The following is an 18,984-nucleotide window of genomic DNA, read 5'->3' as shown; positions in this document are numbered from 1 at the left end:
TTTAAGATTCTCCAGAAATGAAAATGTGTAGCAAGATGAATTGTAAGTGAAACTTCACCATGAAAACATTGCTTATACATGTATAGGGCACTGTATGAGAGTATTTTAAATTACTCTGAATAAATCTATGTAACAGAGTTTAATTTATTTTCTTTTTAATGATACTGGCATGGCAGATTTCAGCCTGTATCAGCAACAACTCAGTGATATATTTCAATATCCTGAATAATATACAAGTTAACATGTAAAATCACTGTCTTCAAAATACACTAAAAGGTCATCAGCTTGGTCAAAGATATCCTTTGTTGCAGCCATTTAAAATTGTTTTTATTATTAGTACTTCTAATCACAGAAGGAGTAAGCACCAGCAGTATCCTTCTAATATTTACCACATTATGAATATGAATACTAATTGTTGGAGGCATTTGCTGCTCTAGATCGAGGTCTGCATTTCTCACCAAGTTCTCTGCATTATCAATTTCATAAACATCTAAGCCTTAGAGTAACTTACGTAACCTGTAATAGGATTATTTCACATGTTTATCTCCAGTTATTTTCATTTTGTGCATTTTAAATAGATTTGTATGTATCTTGGGTTAGCTGGAAAGTAAGTTACTGGGCAGAGATGTTGTTCATGTTTTACAGTTTTCCTGGAAAATTAATTTCAGATTTATAGCAATTGGGTATTTAGGACAGCAATACAATTCCAGAAGCTATCTCCACGCCATAAGTGTCAGATGTCCTACTTTCAACTAGAATAACACTGAACTGAAAGGTTTCAACAAGGTACAAAAATCAGTGTAGTAATAAACATTCACAGGTTTTCATAAATGAATGTGCTCATGTGACTGCTTAAATATAGTACTCATTACAAGATCTGCTCACATCTATTGAAAAATCTATAGAAAGTATGCCACATGTGCTATTTTCTAGTTAAAAAAGAAAAAAAAGCAATTGATTAAAAAACTTACCTCCACCTTGTCACTAAACATGCTTTTAGATAGCTGCCACTCAAAAGTCCAGCAGAGCAGTGGCATTTGAGTCGTTGTTGATTAGTGACATTTGTCATCATCCAAACTAATCTGAAGTTTCTGGAGTTGTTAATGGTTGTTTATATGTGTATATAGACTTTTTTACTTGAATCATTTGCTCTGTACATCCCAGTGCTGTCATCTGTGCATCCGGACCACTACATGTATCTGCAAATGCCTGGCTCCTCTTGTATGAAACCTCAAGTTTCAAATCTGAGAACTTCACTGGCTTCAACACTGCAAGGTCCTCCCACACCCACAGACAGTCAGGATCACCTTCTGCCACATCAGTCTGTGTTTGACTGTCACAAGTCACAGCCCACCCATATGGCTATGTTAGAGCAGCAAAGAGCAGAGAGGTGCTCTGTTCTCATGCACTTTAAACAATGTGAGTCAAGTCAGAGCAGCAGGCGACCTTCAGAGGTTGCAAATGATGAATGAAACCTGAAATGCACCTCAATAAAGTTTTTGACTTTGCAGGAAGGTACAAACAGCTTTTCTGTGGCTAACACTGGTTTGAATGCTCTCCCATCTCCTAGCTGAGACCTGACTGCTGAGTGAGCACTGCAGGTCTCCAGGCTTCCAAAATGTACCCACCAGCGTGGGTTGAAGCTACTGCTGCACCCATACCATACTTCACTAGCTATACAGACCAGGCTAACTTGTTTCTATAGCCTGTAGCAAGATGGAGCCACAGTCCTGTTTGGGCACTATCAAATCAAATATTATTAGTATCAACAGTTGGAAATCCAGGAAGTTGGACAGAATATGCTGTCCCAAATTAAGAAAGTAAGAATTCTATTTGAAAGGACAAGTGAAATCATGTCTTTCTGATGCCAGCGTAAATTACTGCTCCTTATGAAAGTTAACAGAGCTAGAATCTTCTTAACCTGGAAGAGGGTCTCCCCACCAACTCTGATTTTTGTGAGCTTCACTCAAGCATCATCATGTTGTAGCAGCTATGCAGGAGCCAACCAGCGTGCCTGCTGCTTCAGTTCATGCAGCCTCCGGCACTAAAGAATAGAGGGACATCTTGCTATATGTCACTGAACGTATGCTCAAGACTGAGGGAAAAATAAAAGCCCTGCAATAGCAGGTTAGGCTTAATCATAACGATCTTCTCTCCTCCTTGACTATTTTGCAATGCATCTCTGAGATTTGCAGCAGAGAATCAGGCCCCCTGGTTTGCAGTTAATTTTGTTTGCAGTTGCAAAGACTTCTTTGGGAAGAAAAGGAAAAGAAGGGAGATGAGATACCCCAGTGATGCTTTGCTTTCCATGCAAATTATGAATTTGTACCATAGATTATTCCTGGCTTGACTATTCTTATGCATGCCTGTAAATCTGCAGGGAAGTATGATTTTTCTTGGGACACGTAGTCACCAACCAACTTGTCAGTGTGAGTCTAAGGCCTGTAGTTCCTCACTCAATTAGTAAGTGTCCTGTAACCAGGAGATTCACAAACTAACAACTTTCAGCACTGCAACAGGATGAAAGACTGGAAAGCAGAAAATCAGTTTTCAAAGCTTTGTTACAATCTAGGAAGTTTTTGCATTTGAAATCAACTGGTGCAAATTAATGTCATTAAAATTACTCAATAGAAACATGTATTAGCAACAGATAATCACAGGAAGAAATTATTTTAATTGCACAGGCACATGAAAAAGTGAATGTTCTCAAAGTCCACTGTCCTGGGCTTAGCTGCACACTGCTGTACCTGCCAAGGCTGAAGTCAGAATAGCTATTCTGGCTGAGATGAGGAACTGAGTTCAAAGTCAGCAGGGCTTTAGTCTAAGATGAAATCACAAGGGCTTTGAAAGCACATGGCATTTTTCAATAAAACATGTATTTCAGATTCTTCCTACTAATACAGATTTAACTAATCTTCCTATGTGGTATGTGGCTGCTTTAGGACCTTCCTTTTCTTTAAGTACGCACTGCTTTAGCTTCATTCTATGACAGTAATTAGAATTACCTGGAGTTGTGTCATGATGAAGAGCAACCTTTAAGAACCCTATTTATAAAGTCTGAATAGACATTAAAGTTATGTATATCGGAAGGTTATTTTTTTAATAATAATTAAAGCCTGCCAGAGAAATAAAATACTTCAAGTATTTCCTTTCATCATTACTCAATGCCTAACAACAGATGTAATTAACATTGCCTATTTTCTTTTAAATATTGTACACCTTTTTAAGTACAGGCACGTTGTTCACCTACATATTAATTTGAAGTTAGATTTGCAGATTTGATAGAGTTGGGGGAAAAAAAACAGAAGACAACTCCTAAATCATCTTCCTGGGAGAAGTTTCTCCATACACCATTTGTTGTTTTTTAGAAAAAAGTTTTTGCTGCCTTTGGAGGGAAACTCACTTCTCAGGGGTAGCTTACTTCATTAATGGCAATTTGAGTTATTCAGTGATATTTTAAACCAGCAGAACGCATCTTAGTAATACCTCCGAGAGGGAAGACAAACACTCTTTTACAGTAATTGAGGGGAGAGGGAGGAACGAGAAGGGAAGGCAAAGGGACTCCCAGGAAAGGAGCGGTGCTGGGGCCAGGCTCCCAGCGGGGAGGGTGCCGCGTCCCCCGCGGGCCAGCGCGCCTTACCTGCAGCGGGGCCGTGTCCGCGGCCCCTCCGCGGCGGCGGAGGGCGGGGAAGGAGCCGCGGCCGCCTCCGAGCAGCCGCGCAGCCGGGCGAGCACTGCGGGCGCCGCGGGTTCAAGCCCGGCGCCGCGGGTTCAAGCCCGCCCCCGGCCAGGGGCGGCAGCAGGGGGAGAAAGCTCCCCCGCTGCCCGTATCTTAAGCCTCCGCAGCTGCCTCTAATCAGCACTGTGCTTTCCCTGCCGTGCCTTCTTGGTTTACGCTCATTTACACCCCTTCTCAGTTTCTGGTGTGCTGGGGGAAACGATGCTGTAGACAGAAGCGGTGGGGAATTCTGGCCAGACAAAAATCAGGGGCAGTACTTCTCACCAGCAGGGCTTGTAAACCTTCCTGCTTATCTCCTCGTTTTTCTTCTTGCAGTTGTCACATCACTGCTACCCTGAGTAGAAATGTCCACCCTTGTCCTCTGTTTGATGTAGAAATGTTCTAGGAGTCTTCAGATTTGAGTCTTTCTAGGAGTGACCGGAACAAAAATGTTAGTTTTGCAGGTTGCTTTTCCATCTGAATTTCACTTCAGCAGCTGCTCTGCAGCTTGCAGATAGATGAGAGTACCACTTTCTCTGGGGAAACACCATTCCACACAATACCAGATTAAGGAATCTACTTAGGGAATGTGATTCTTGACCCAGGCTGTGTTAAGGGAAGCAACTTCTGACAGACTCTGAGGTCTTCTGTCAGAATCATTGCCTGTAGCTAGGGTATGAGGAAAGGGGGAGCAGGGAGAGAAAAAAAAACAAACACCTTCCTGACAGAATTACTATCACCAGTACTAAAATATGGTATTTCTGGTCAAAGCTGAGAAGGAGGAGACAGATGGTTTTGATTACTTCAGTTTCAACTATTAGTGCTGGTTTTGGGGGTGAAAGAGTTGACAGCCGTTGAGGAAGGTGAAGGCTGAGAGGTCTCATCCCTGCAACTTCTTGCAATAAGGACCCTGAGATTTTTCTTAACACATGCTAACCTCAGCTCATGTCAGAAGTGTGTGCTCTTTGATTTTTCAGAGAGTCATGAGAACATTTCAGTTGGAAGACACCTTTAAAGGTCAACTAGTCCAACCCCCCTGGAATAAGCATGGCCATATTCAACTAGATCAGGTTGCTCAGAGCCCTATCCAGCCTGACCTTGAATATTTCCAGGCATGGGGCATCTACCACCTCTCTGGGTAATGTGGGCCAGTGTTTCACCATCCTCATTATAAAAAAAAAAACCAACTTATATCTAGTCTGAACCTACTCTCTCTTAGTTTAAAAACATTATCCCTTGTTCTTCACTTTATCCTTAAATTAGTTATTGACATGTTGTTATAAAAGGCTGTTTTGACACCATGTGCTTGCTGTAACTGAACTAGAAGCTCCCCTCAAGCTACAGGACATGGGAGGGTCTGAGGCCCAAAATAGGAGAGAGAAAACACATTTCTTCATGAGAAAAAAATGAAGCACATTTCCCTACCGTTGTGTGCCTTCTGCTACTGTTATTGCCTGAAGCTCTTATTTATTACTGCGTCTGTGAGCAGGAGAAATTAGAGAAATGTAAAATCCCATGTTCCCAACAACTGCTGAATATTAATCCAATTATAAACCAAGAACATGTGCTAAGTGTGCCTGCTATTGGGGTACTTCCCCCCGTATCTTGTCTGAACAGTCTCTCTAACCGTGTAACATGTGTAATATTTATCTTTCATCAGTCAAGCAGAAAGAAGCCTGAAACCCAGTGGAAAAAGAAAAAACCCTGATTGTTTTTACTGCAAAACAGCTGCAGCTGGGAGAATCAGCAAATTTGGTCTCATGTGGCATTTCATAGCATTGCAACTGAGAAAACAGCTTTAAAGACAATTCTATTACCAACTGTCATAGAAACAATGCTGATGTTTATCATTCCCAATAGTACTCCAAGCACAGGTTATATCTAGTGGACAGTATGAGAAGTCCTTAAATTTCTAGGGATCTCTTTCTACCTACTCTTTAAAACATATTTCAAGTTCTCACTAACTGCAAATCATCATTTTAATAGAATGAAAATATTCTGTCTGAAAATTCAAAGCATCAACATGCTGTTGCCTGTTTCAGTTCACAGGGCTTAAATGAAGAACTCTGAAAAATAATATCTTAAGGAAGTGGGAATTCAGCACCTGTCTCAATTTCATGGCTTTAAGACAGCTGAGATGCATTTGAAAACCCTGGGTAGCACGCGTCCTTCTCTTCATACAAGAGCCTTGAGCAGTAGCAGTCACTGAGACTCCAGATCACCTGAAACAGCACCTGGGCCATGGGCAGTGCCTGTTGGATACAAGCAAGTAAATGATAGTGCTAAACATTAATTACCATCACCTGAAATACTAAGGCTGCTGGTAAAACCTGTTCATATAAAACTAAAGCTTAGGCTGGTTTCTTCTTCTAAAGCTTATACTGGTCCCCAGAATGCCAAGGGTTCCAATTGTATTTGCTTTCTGTTGAGGTTATTGCATCCTTAGTAAAGGCTGTAGTAGTTCAGAAGCAGACCTGTCCCCCTGAGAGCCAGCTCCTGCCAAGCCCTTGTCCCCTTTGCATTCCTTGCAGCAGTGGGACCTCTGAGGCACCAAACCTGCCACCACCCAGAAGAGGACAGCTCAGTTATTAACCCAAAGCTTCAGTCTTTGAATAGAGCCATTCATGGACTAGGAAAATCAGCTGACTACATCCAAAGGCTGGTAAAGAGTAATGAAGTTGTTTCAGAGAACAAATTGCAGAAAAGACTCCTTGAACAAAAAAATCTGGATGCCTGCAGCAAGATATTATTTCACTCCTGTGTGCATTTGGCCTGCTGCATCTGTATTGGAGCCCATGTTGGGTAAGTTGTTTTTTTAATAGATTTACCTTACAGTTTGTAACCTCAGAGGGCTGTAACATCCACAGCACTGATTAAACACCAATGTAATCTGTAATGACTTTCAATACTTGTAATGCCAAGAATAATAGAAAACACAGTGAACTTCTGGTATCCCAGAGATTCTTGGGGAAATGTTAAATTCTGTTCAGCAGGCTGGCTGTGCCTAAACTGCTTGTCCAATAATAAAAACCTTATAAGTATTAGCATTATCCCTTAAGTATCATATTTAGACATCAAACACTTGGTAATGTGGTGTATCATAAATAAAAATGTCCCCAGTTTTTATTTTGTTACACTGACATTACATTACAATGATCATTATTTTGGACATATTCATGTAAGTGCATACTGACATAAAGAGTTTTGAATAAATGCAGTATTAAGTGAGGACCTGAAAACGAGACCAAATAATGTAATTTTGTAGCTAAGCTAAATGCAAAGAAAAAAAGTTTTAAAATGTCCATGTATCAATAGATTTTATTTAAGTCTTCTCACTTCAATGAGCTAACAGGTAATACCAATGTTGAGGACTTTCAAAACCTGCAAATTGGAGAGTATTGATTTGAAATTACTATAAACAATTCTATTTAATTGTTCAATGTTCCAGTGTGTGTAATGGAAAGGATGACAATAACACCATAAAATGTGCTACATCTTTAGAACTCTTTAGGAAAAAAAAAGCTTTCTGATCACTATAATTTATGTGGGAAGTCAATTAATGTTCTAATATCTTAGAAGGTTTACTCTCAAACAGAAATGCTTGTACACAAAAGTCTACATTCTTGTACGTACTACAAAATGCATGAATAGTTGCATTTTTAATTATTATTATAGTACTCAGTGACCTGACAGCTACATACTCCACAACCATTCCAGATTGTCTGAGTGGAAAACAATGAAAATATAAAATGGCTCAAATTTAATAGTTCATACTTTCCCTTTTTTATCTAGTTGCCAATAAGACAACAGATTCTTTGAACATTGCCTCTAGCAAAAGTTACACTTACATAAAAACCAATCATTTTTTAAATTAAATATTTGAAGCTTTAATTTTTAGATCCACCTTGGGTTGAAATTTTTCTTCTCTTAATGAGCCTCTGCTTATCGAGTGAACTTCTTACTTCACTACTTGCTGCTTTTTTTTCACTGAAGTCAATGAGGCTCAATGGATTATTTTAATGTTCATCTGACCTCTTGTGAGATTACTCATATGCTGAAATCAAAGCATAAGCATGTTCTTACTGAAATTGGGGCCTTCTGCCCTACCTCTCAGTCTGGAGCACCATGGCTCTGTTACCTTGAGAGATGCTGGTATAGCAGCCAGGATGCACCCTGCCCCTTGAACATCTTCAGCTTGGATCACAGCTATGGGGCTCTTCCCATAGAGTGATAAAGCACCCCAGGCTGAAATCCTTTCAGGAGCAAAGCACCTTCACCTGAAACCACTGTTTCTTTGAAAGGCTGTTTTGAGAAGCACATATTTCTGGCTGTATCCTTTGTCAGTTGATTCACAACAGCAAGGCTGCATTTGTCATAGCTTTGTTAGCTCTTGCTACACTACAGAATATGTCCAGGTGCTGGCTTTAATGAAGTACTTGTGTTTCCATTATGCCTGGAATAAGGTCAACACTCAAGAATTAGATTAAATGAATGAGAAAGCTGAGATGAACACGGTGGATTTTATTATCTTGGGTAATTGATTTTCTTTGTATGATGCTGTCAATTCTTGAAAGGCCAGGTGGATTAACTGAGTCTGTCAAGAACAGGCAGGCTTGTGCTAGTCTCACATCATGTACAATTTTCCAGTTTATTATCAGGATAGTGGAAATTCATAAGTCTTTGGCTGGGATATGTCCTGCTGTTTGGAAAGACTTAGTTTGGTAGGTTTTCTTACTGACTCTGAAATGCTCACTTTTCATCATGAGCAGAATGTACGTGTTCACCTAGCAATAATAAAAAGGTTTCAAGAAATGTACTAGTGAGACATCAAGAAACAGTTTTTGCATTCCCTATTGCCCCAGGGAGCTGTACAGGCATTAGTGATGTGTATTGTGAGTTCTCTGGCCTAGGTATTACATGGGGTAAGATAAATACACTGGAAAACAGCCAGGATCAGGAGGACCTGTGAAGGCACCAGACTCACTCTGTGTAGCCAGACAAATTTGCTGAGTTGCTGTTGTGTAGTCCTAAAAGGAGAAGCCAAAATTCTGGGGTGAAGGGTCACTTGTCTTCCCTAAAGAGTAGCTGAAGTGGTTACTGAACCTTTTCTATGCTTCCTCATGAAAGAAGTGGCAGTTAGAAAAGTGCCACTTTCTGTATTTTTTCCTGCCCATGCTCAGTCCACCTAAAGTTGCCACCAGTGTCCATGAATGTAATAATCATCTTTTTATCAACTCTGCATGAGGCATATGAAAATCTGTCAGAATACATCAAAGGTTGATTTTTTTTTTTAAGCCATACCTGCAAGGCTTGATGACGTAATATTGAAACTCTGCTTTCACAGAAAATACTTTTCCCAGCCCAAAAGGGATTGCACTGTGCTGTGAACATGCCCCACATGGTTACAGTTTAGTTTATTCCACTGTATTCTGTCGCAATTATATCAAAGAGGCAAAGTTTAGGGAGACTTTCATAGAATCATCATAGAATGGTTTGGGTTAGAAGGGATGTTAGAGATCATCTAGTTCCAACCTTGTTTAAACAAACTAGTAACCTACTATTAATTTACTTCCAACTGTTCTAAAAGCATACTGAAGAAACTATTAAAACAAATGCTGTTTCCATTGTTGGCTGTGCACTACCTCATAATCTAATTCCTACTTGTGTCGTTAACTGTAGACTTTAATGTGCTATTTATTATTAAGGCTTAGTAGCTATGTATAAACACAACAAGGATACAAAAATATTTATTTTCAAAATTATTTATGAATACAGAGAAAGTGTTTCTAATAGGCATTTGTCAGGTTTTCACTTACTGTAGAATTATGCAAGGAGAATAATAAGGCATAATAGCCTATTAAATGTCATTTGGATTATGATCTCTTAAACTTATAAAATTAAAATGTAATGTTCACTTAAGTTTGTTGTATTAATGTACTGTGTATGAATGTCCATTATGTAAAATATTAACCCATAAGGAGTATTAATAACTGGTGAAATGAAACTTTCCACAAGCTCATTTTAAGTAGGTGATGGCAACACTGTTTTTGGATGGGAATACTTCTGCTAGGCTGCTGAATTTAGAGCAAAATTTCTAGGAAAAAAACCCCGCAACTTTAAATAACTGTGCACTCAAAATTAACTACCTGGCTTTTCCTAGGAGCTTTGCTAGGGGAAAATTTCAAGTGTCCAGCCAAGGTGGTGACAGGCATTTTGCACCAGCTGCCTCAGTGGTCCTTTGGAGGACACAAGCAATCCATGCAGCATTAAATGGCTGCTGCAGTTTGCAGTAAGCAGAGTGATCCAGTTCAGGCAGAGTTAGAGGAACACAATGGTGGAAATATCTCAGATGAGACCTGTCTTCACAAGACAAAACACCGTAAGACTCTCTTCATTTTTACCAATGGCTCACATTTAAATCCCTGTGTTCCTGGAGGGAGCGAGGTAGTTTCAGATTCCTATAAAGAAATGGGTATCCTGATGTTCTGGTCTTCCTCTGGCCAACTCTCTTATGTAATGTGTGGAGGTCATAGGCCTCAAGGCCTATGCCTTTGAAATTGCAGATTATGGAGCTAGTTGGCAAGAGAATAGAATAAATACGGAATATTGGACTAGTTTCCAGTCCTAAGCCTAAATATCCATATTCTAAAAACTTCATGAGAGGCTGACAGATTGCTATCGTAGCTTAATGTGTCTGAAATTTGGGTTGTGAAAGAGGATTTCCTCATGTTCCTGCTGAAGTCAGGAGTAAAACTTTAATCTGGGTAACAATGGACCTTATTTTCACAGAAAAAAAAATGTTATCTACATTATTCTCAGGGCTAAAGAGTTTTAAATTGCAAAGACCATGTGAGAAGTGTGCAATTATGCTCTTAATCTTTCATTTTCCTCAGAAGTGCATGACAAGTTCTTTTACTTCAAAAGACATACTATCTGTCTGATCTATTAACCGAGAGGAAAAAATAATTCCATGAACAGAAAATGCCAAAGGCAGTTTAAAAAGCTGTAGATATACATGACCTACAGAAATCTCTTAGTGAAAGTTAATGTGAGTCAACTTCTACAGTGGTGTTAAATGCCATGTTGATTCAAAGTCACACAGTAATTGATGAAATGGAAATTAATTCTCTTCAGTGTCACTTTTAATGAATTCAAGAAAGAATTCTGTTCAAGCCTACTAAGTGAACAGTCCTTTTTACAGCAAAAATTTAAATTAGGGTAACTTTTTAACAGTTTTATTTAATTAGTTCTATAATATGTGTTCTTCCATAGTTTAGTCTATATCATACTGAAATGTGTAACAACTAAAAATATTTTTCAGTAGCTACAAACCTAGGATTTGAAAATTTTGCCTCCTGGAGGTGAAACAGAATATGGTCTGCTTTTTGTCAATAAATATTACTCAAATAAGTTCATCTACCACCATCATGTAAAATTCTAAAAGTTATGGAAACACCACTTACAGTACTGTAATACTTTTAAGTTTACATTATAATAGAATCATGACATTTGAGGGGTTTGGCCCAAGCTATAAATCTAGTTTACCAGTTCTGCCCATTTTCCTGTGGGCTGTATATTTTTTTCTGATCCGTTTGTGAATCAGAAGTAAAAGAAAATAAAAATGTGAGTTCAGACCAAAAAAAAATGTATTATATCACACCCTTACTCATCGATTACAGCTCTTTGACAATGCTGCTTATCTGACTGTGTTGTACTGAAGGGTCCCTCATTTTCCTTACAAAGCAAAGCAGACATAAGTATGTACAGGAAACAGGTTCTGCACAGGCACTATTTTGTGCCCTGAAATTTAATAATGACTTAGAGAACTATATAGACTGCAGAGAGGAAAAATTATCTAAGCTTGAAATAAGTGAAAGCTAAAACTTTCTACTTCTGAAAATGCAGGATTTATACTTCTTTATAGCTGTTGACGCATACCTCAATCAATGAGAAATCACAGTTGATTCTAGGTTGAATGCTTCAGTTCAAACGTGTACTCTGCTGAACTAATTCAAGAGTTATCTAAAAAGTAAGTTTATATATAGTGTTTAAAGTACAGAGAAAAAAATATTTCTGAAGTGTATCTTATGTCAGCAAAACATCTGTCGTAATATTTTAAAACCAAATATAAACTATACTACATTGGTTTTCCTGGGTGTGTTTCTGTATGTCTATATAATGGGGGGGATGATAAATCAGGCAGTTTTTACTTATTTTCAGTCACTGTGTATCTATGAAAAAGACATATCAAACTAGTAATTAAGATGGAATGCTTACCATTGTCGTTGTTCATCAGTACCTATTGTCTTCCCATACTCAAGAGGAGTATATTTTAGTGGTGCAGCTACTTCATCTTTTACTTTCCAAAAGTGCCATGCTACTTAGGTAGTGACAAACACAGTGGAAGGGAGACAGATTTATTACCTACTTAAAGAAAAATCAGGATCTTTTGTTTCTTTTTTCAGAGGAAAGTGTTTGTATGAAAGATGTTTTTGCTGTTGCTGCTGAGGGTGGCAGTGTGGGACCATCTTCAAACCCTCCTCTGCTTCAGCAGCCTTCCTCGGTCTGTACCGCAAAGGAGCGCTCATCCCACCATCTCCCAGCCTAGGACGTGGGCTCACACTGATTTGACATTAATTCAGCAAGACCTGATTCAGGTCAGGTACATACAGCAGTATCTGTAAACAACAGTTTTGAAAACTAAGTTATGAGAGAGACTGGCCAAGGCACAGTGTGTGGGGATTATTGCCAGGGATGGCAATTTCAACCCCAAGAAAACTCCCAACTGTTTCAGCTTTTACGGAAAATACCCTTCCTAAAGAACTGGTGGATATAAGGGTTGTGCTGCCTTGGTAGGCGTAAAGAGCCCAAGGTCAGTGTGCTGGCACATGCAACCAGCTCGTGCAATTGATACAGTTGATATAAAACACTGCCACACCTTTAAAATGGTTGCTGTACCTGCAGGAGCAGAACAGGTGATGAGCTACAGACAGAAAGTTGTTTAATAGCTGTGGACTGATGTTAAAAGTATGTGGATTGATGCAAAATTTGAATCTTTCTCTACAGTGCTGACTGCTGATGAGTTCAGTCTATAGTCAATGTTACTTGTAGGTGCAATGGCTTATTTCAGTCAGGAACTTTCTATAAGTATTTCCTTGTAGATGTGTTTACATGTTCTTTATCTCATCACCTTTCTGTATTATGTGAATAATTCTGCTTGTGTGAATGCTGGTGGTTGTTCAGGTAGTTCAGAGTGGTATTTGTGTCTTTGTAGGCGCTATAGGAAACTCTGGCTTAGTTATGCAGTACAAGCAGTTAACATGTTAAAACTTTATTTAACTTACATTAATTACCGTTTTTTCAGTTTTTTTCTCCTTGTTTTAATGAAAAGATTGCCTAAGCTGTGGGGAAAACTATTTCCATAATTTAGATTTTAGTGGATATCACTTGAAATGATACTACTCATTACAGAAACTTCACCACAAAACTCATTTTATTAGAGTGTAATTTCTTTCCATGGTAGCATCATTGTGATGTAATAAAACTGGATTCTTTTCTAATATATTCTTGAGAGTTCACATCAAATGAAACAGTGTGTTTGTACGTCTTTATTTTTAAGAGAACTTGAGTCAGTGACTAGTGTTAGCAATTGAGAAATTAGTGTAAAAAGATTGAATGGGCAAAATACAACAGGGCAGCCTGAAGCCTGGGAGGCTTGGAGCGTGGAGCTGCCCAAGGACATGGACCAAACTGCTCCCAGGATGCTTTATGCTGTGCCAAGTCTGAGACTACACTCACATTGCAGAAAATGAACTGCAGCTCTCTGTTTACCTCTGGGTGCTCAGTGACCAAAGATGAGGTCTGGCTAGAGGTATCTGTTAGGGATAGGGTGCTTGCAGGGGATGAGCTGTGCAATGCTTGCCCTTATCACCACAGCCCATATGGGCACACTGCAGAGTTGTGCTTGCAGCTCTTTAGTGCAGATACTTGCACAGCCTTGGACAAGCCCTTGTCTCTGAGTTTCTCTGAGAAGTGATTTATATTCTGAAGGGATGCTTGTTTGTTTCCAAGAAACAGCAACAATGCTGCTCTGATAAAAACAAAGAATATTTTAGTGATGGTGAGGCTTTAAACAGCTGTCAACAACGGTGGGAGATTCAGGCAGTCCTGGGAAGTGCATTGCTTTGGAGATGCTTCTCAAATACCATCCAGCCTCAGTCTGTAAAAAAACACAGGCCTGTTAGAGGCATGTGGCCATGTCGCAAGAAATCACAATATTACACTGCACCATCTGGGCTTTTTGTTGTATTTATCTTTTCTACGGAGGAAATAAGAAGGGCTATAGACACACTGAGTTAGGAGACTAAAGAAACAGGCAATCAAAGAGCAACATAATTCTGTCATTTTTCTGCTTTTGTTAAGAATTTTGAAGACTATAGAAGAATATTTGTTTATTTTTCACAAACTACCTCTTAATGGATCTCACAGCTTTTAAATGTTTGTTTCAGCAGTAATTTGGGTTCAGCTGCTGAGTCCCCAGTGGCCCCGCAGCACCACAGTTACTGCAGTCTGTGTCCTACGTGGTGGCACTCAGGGAGGTGACTTGGCTGCAATTTGTTTCCAGTTTCCAGCTCCAGCCTGAATGACCAGTATTATTTTACTCTTGCGCTGGATTTTGGCCCAAGTCCCAAATTGCTCTTGAACTCAGATTTTTTTTTTAATTGCAGTAGAGGGAGTGAGATCAGGACACAGTGAGAAGCGCTCACAGGACGGCGTTTGGCTGGTCAGCAATAGGATTTTGTGTTGCAAGATTTCTTTTGTTGCTTGTCTAATCCTTGCTTCTTTCTTTTTTATAGTCATGTATACAGTTCTTTAGAGGGTAAAGTACATTTATAGATTTCCTAATTTAAAAGGGTAATTGAGGGAAGGACTTAAGGAAGATTTTTATTTGAGAGCTGCTTGGCTGATGGATTCACAAGGATGCTAGAAGTACAGAAGACTACCTGGAAAGGGATGCTGAAATGAGAGCAAGAAGGTAAAAAAGGGGTTGTGAGCAGAACTGGGTGAGTCTGAAGAGGTGATACTTATTACCAACAAGGGGATCTGTCCTTCCCTCCTGTAAATTTATGGTAGGGTCAAGTTGTCTTTATTAAATCAAACTTAAGGGATGGATCATAAACATCCAACTTCCACTAGAAAGAGGTGATGAAAATTACCTGGAAGAATTTAATAAAATTCTCATTTACTGGGAGACTTGTACAGATAAATAACTTCAAGTACCTTATTCCTGTATTTTGCAATTCCTGTGCCCCACAGAGTCTGCTGGAAGTAGGGTGAATCTACAGAACTTTCAGATTCACGCTTTGGGATGAAAAAAGGATGAGGAAAAAATGGAAGAAAAAAAAAAATCATCAGCTGCAATGGTCTCCTTTAAATAAGAATTAATTACTAGACAGGACAAGAACAATATTCTGTAGTTCAAATGACTGCAGGTATTAGAACACTAGCATATACTCTAAATAAATACATCCAGTAAATGCTAGCTTTCTGCAGCTGATCAATAAATCATTTAATCCAAGTAGCTTTTAAATTATTTTTTAAATTATAAATCTTGCTTTATAAGATACACAGCCAAACAACACTTTTCAAAAATGAATGCATTATTGGAGTAGATCTTCAGCTTGTCACAAATGTCCATTGCTGCTATCATTATTATGTTTCAAAAGATAAGTAGACTTAATATGTGCATAACGTTTGCAAGGTCTCAGTTACCAGCAGTCATTTAGAGCAGTGATGATGGACTACTACATAAATTACACAATACTCTGGTATACTGTAAATGATGTCATATTTAACTTAGTCTTATAGACTACATCTGGAAACAATTTAAAGCAATGTTATTGCTGTTTTTTCTAAAGTAAAACAAGTCCCCATGCTTTAAACTTAGTTTAGCACCATTTCATTCAGAATTTCTTGGACATAAAAGCACACCAATTGTAAAAAGTATTTTCTAAAGCCTGATGTAAAATATGAAAAGAGAAATTATACTTAAGAGAAAAGGACTACTGGGAAGTGAGAGAAGGGAGCAGTTAGAAGGGAAAGGGCAACCAATAAATGGGGGAAGGGAAAAAAGGAAAGTGAAACATTAAAAAATGAAACAAAAATTAATTCTGAGGCAGGAGCTGAAAGGTGGCAATGGGAGCTGTGTAGGAAAAGACTAACAGCTTGAGGCTGGCCGTGTTTGTACATGCTAATGTAGCTCCCTGTCAGTTATTCCAGAAGCTCTCTAAGTTTGAGAGAGGTTCCTTTGGGAAAATCCATTTTCCTGTTTCATACCAGTAGGCAGGCCTGTGTCACAGTGGTAGGTAATGCTCCTCCCTGAATTCCAGACTGTTCTTTGAAACAGCATATAAAAAATAATCATGAAAAGCACTTGGAGCAACATAGAAGCAGAATAGACTGGGGCTAATCTGCCAGCTCCCAGAGGAAAAAACATTTTTCCCCTGCCACAAAGAACCCTTTTGTTCCTGCTAAGTATGTAATTTTGCCTGCATTTAAACCAGGCTGTATTAATGTCTGTTTTCTTACACTGGTGAGGCATGTGCCAATTACTGCAGCAGTGTAGAGTAGCACAACTCCAGGGAGGAGCCAACCTCTTGCTTTTCCACAGTTATTCCATTTTTCTCAGCCTGATTATGTTGTTTTGGTGGGGGAAGAGTGTGACCTGCCCTTTGCCATTGGGAAATCTCACCACCTGTTCAGCCCATAGAAGTTAATGTCACATGGGAAACAAGCAGATAAGAAAGCCAAGCATTTTGGGAAATGTATATTAATGACTGGCACCTGCATATGTACTTCTAGTGAATCTTATTAATGAATGTTCCATGTATTTGTTTTTAATAGGCTTTGTCACTAAGTACTCAGACTCAATTTCATTTGCTCTGAGCTAGGAAACTTTTGTGTGCATGGATTTCTTTTCATAGATAAGAAAAATTTGGCAAGTATCACTATGCAGTGCATTTGCCTGGTAGGGCATCAAGTCAGGGACATCTCCACCAATACTAGAAGAATTTCTTCTTTGTGCAGCTGCTATTAATATATGAAAGCTGTTACTAACAGATAACTACTTTTACAGTACTTTCAATTATTTCCTTCTATGGTCACATGATTACACATGAGAAGAAACCAAGACAGGAGCATGGGGGGGACTCTCGGTACACAAATAACATTTAACAAGACCAGATAATGAGGACTTTTGATGCCATAGCTCTCTTGCTGAGGCTACTTCTTCCTGTGACTGCTGCCTGAGGACTTTAAGCTAAGAGGAGTGTACAAACATGGGACCCCAGAGAAATTACTGTTGTCTTCAAGTTCAGGCTGTCACTTGGAACTTCAGCTCTCAATACTGAAATTAAATTTAAACAGTGGATGGCTGTCTTGAAAGCAAGTGGAAAACTCAATTTTTGTTAAGCCAAGCTCAGTTTGTAAAGATTATCAGTAAAGGTGGTATGCTTGACATTCCTGTACATTTTTGCAGTTCTGTGTAATTTCTTTGGTCATATGGAGTATAAATCAGGAGAAAAAAATATATATATTGCAGGGCAACATAGTTTCATAGTTCTGTAGTTTAGTCCATAAGAGGATGAAACATCTGAAATCTCCAAAGTGTACTGACCTGTTATATTTTTACACTGTGTGGTATTGTTGCCTGGAGAAGTTTCTTTGATGCTAAAAATAATCAGTTCTACACGGTTTTCCATCTCCAAGGTTACTAAATCTTTCTAACCTAGGCATAATTAAGATTATACCTACAGGATATATTTTTAGCATGTTAGATTTTTTGTGATGTAATGTTGCTCCAGTAGACTCAGCTGAATTCAGAGGAAGTCTGCTGCATGTGAGAGGGAATAGTAGAAGTTAAATTAGTCACTTCTACAGACAGTTGTTTCCTTTTGCAGCTTTTAACATTGGTCCAACAATTTTTCTTATTGACACACAGGTCTTTAAAGACCAGCTATCGATCCATGTAAACCTTAAATATGAAGTCTGTAATCTGAATTAAGAAGTTGGAAATTTGATGTTCAAAATTAGAATTATTCCTTGAATTCAGTTTTTAGACTATTTTCTTACTTGTAAGTCTTCTAAGTAACAGACTTAAAATCATTAAATGGAAGGAAAAAAACTGTTCAGATGGTTTCACAGAAGGCTAAAACCAAAATTTTTTGCATGGTTTATTTTAATGTTTAAGTATTTCATTTCATAAGGGCTAGGCCACAGGAAGGCCTGACGAAAGCCTCTGATCCAGATAACAGAACTGTGATCTTGAAAGTATGACAGTAAGATTGTAGCAGATGCCAAAATCTGCAGAATTTTTAAATTACTACCTGCTCACAAATAACTCTGTTTGTCTGTCTTTAGTTATCCATCCCTGGTGGGGCCCTGCTGGGTGCAGTGTTGGTGGGGAGCATGCTTGGGCAACACCAGCACTGCACCAATAGGGTATTGTTTGCATAAGAGAACTGATTTCAGAGCCTGCCGATTTATAGTCATGCTAGTTGAGGTACTGAATTTGTGAGTGCCAGAAAGTGGATTGTGCAAGAGCATTGGAAATGTGATAGCTTCCTTGGAAAAGAAACTCTCATGCAGGAATTCCTTAGACAGTCAAGTATATTTGTGTAGTTCTTCATAAATCTTTTCAGTTGGGAATATTTTTCAGACCTAAATCTTTCCCTCTCTGTACCTATCCATAGATTTTTCACCTCCCTTGTAACTTTCTTTTTCCAAAGGATGCCCAGGAGAAATACTGAAATAATTATTTCATATATACTGATATAATACTGAAAAACACTGAAATAACTGAAAAACTGAACTATTGTAGAAAATAGTTTATTAAATAACAAATTCTATTAAATCAATTAGCTATTGGTGCACTCATAGTCAGACAGGTTGAAGGTCTGAAGAATTAATGATTTATGACAGAATGAGAGATACTGAGTTAACTTCAGAAAAAAATACTTTCCATTTGAAAAGGCTCAGCCATTTGAGATGCAGAAAAGCTATTCTTAGAACCAAGACTGTTGGATAAGAATATACTTACACATTTAAGCAGGTGAAAACACTGTTGAGATTATATGGAAAAACACTGACAGTACAAATAGCAGTTAAAACTGGATGCTGAGTTGGAGATGTGTTCATGGAAAAAGTGGATGGTTGCTAATTCCTCCATGCTGGATGATTAAAGCATATGTTTCACTATATAGAACAGA

The 18,984-nt window shown here is 38.6% G+C and overlaps 1 protein-coding gene across 2 annotated transcripts in view; it reads right to left on the bottom strand.

The window, feature by feature from the left end:
* The window catches only part of LOC127383976 (gamma-aminobutyric acid receptor subunit pi-like), a 46,948-nt gene extending 43,253 nt beyond the window's left edge, over positions 1–3,695 (bottom strand). Inside the window, exon 1 of one of the 2 annotated variants that reach the window (XM_051617799.1) lies at positions 3,641–3,695. Coding sequence is in view for 1 of the 2 variants with exons in the window: in XM_051617798.1 (XP_051473758.1) it covers positions 972–992 (21 nt within the window). In the remaining variant the exon portion in view is untranslated. Of the gene's footprint in view, positions 1–971; positions 1,004–3,640 lie in introns of those variants that run through there. The other variant, XM_051617798.1, reaches the window with a different exon arrangement.
* Positions 3,696–18,984: the final 15,289 nt, after the last annotated feature.

The sequence above is a fragment of the Apus apus genome, chromosome 4 (genome assembly GCF_020740795.1).
Source record: "Apus apus isolate bApuApu2 chromosome 4, bApuApu2.pri.cur, whole genome shotgun sequence".
NCBI classification, from domain to species: Eukaryota; Metazoa; Chordata; class Aves; order Apodiformes; family Apodidae; genus Apus; species Apus apus.
The sequence above is the reverse complement of the archived record's forward strand: the minus strand, read 5'-3'. Positions and strand labels throughout refer to the sequence as shown.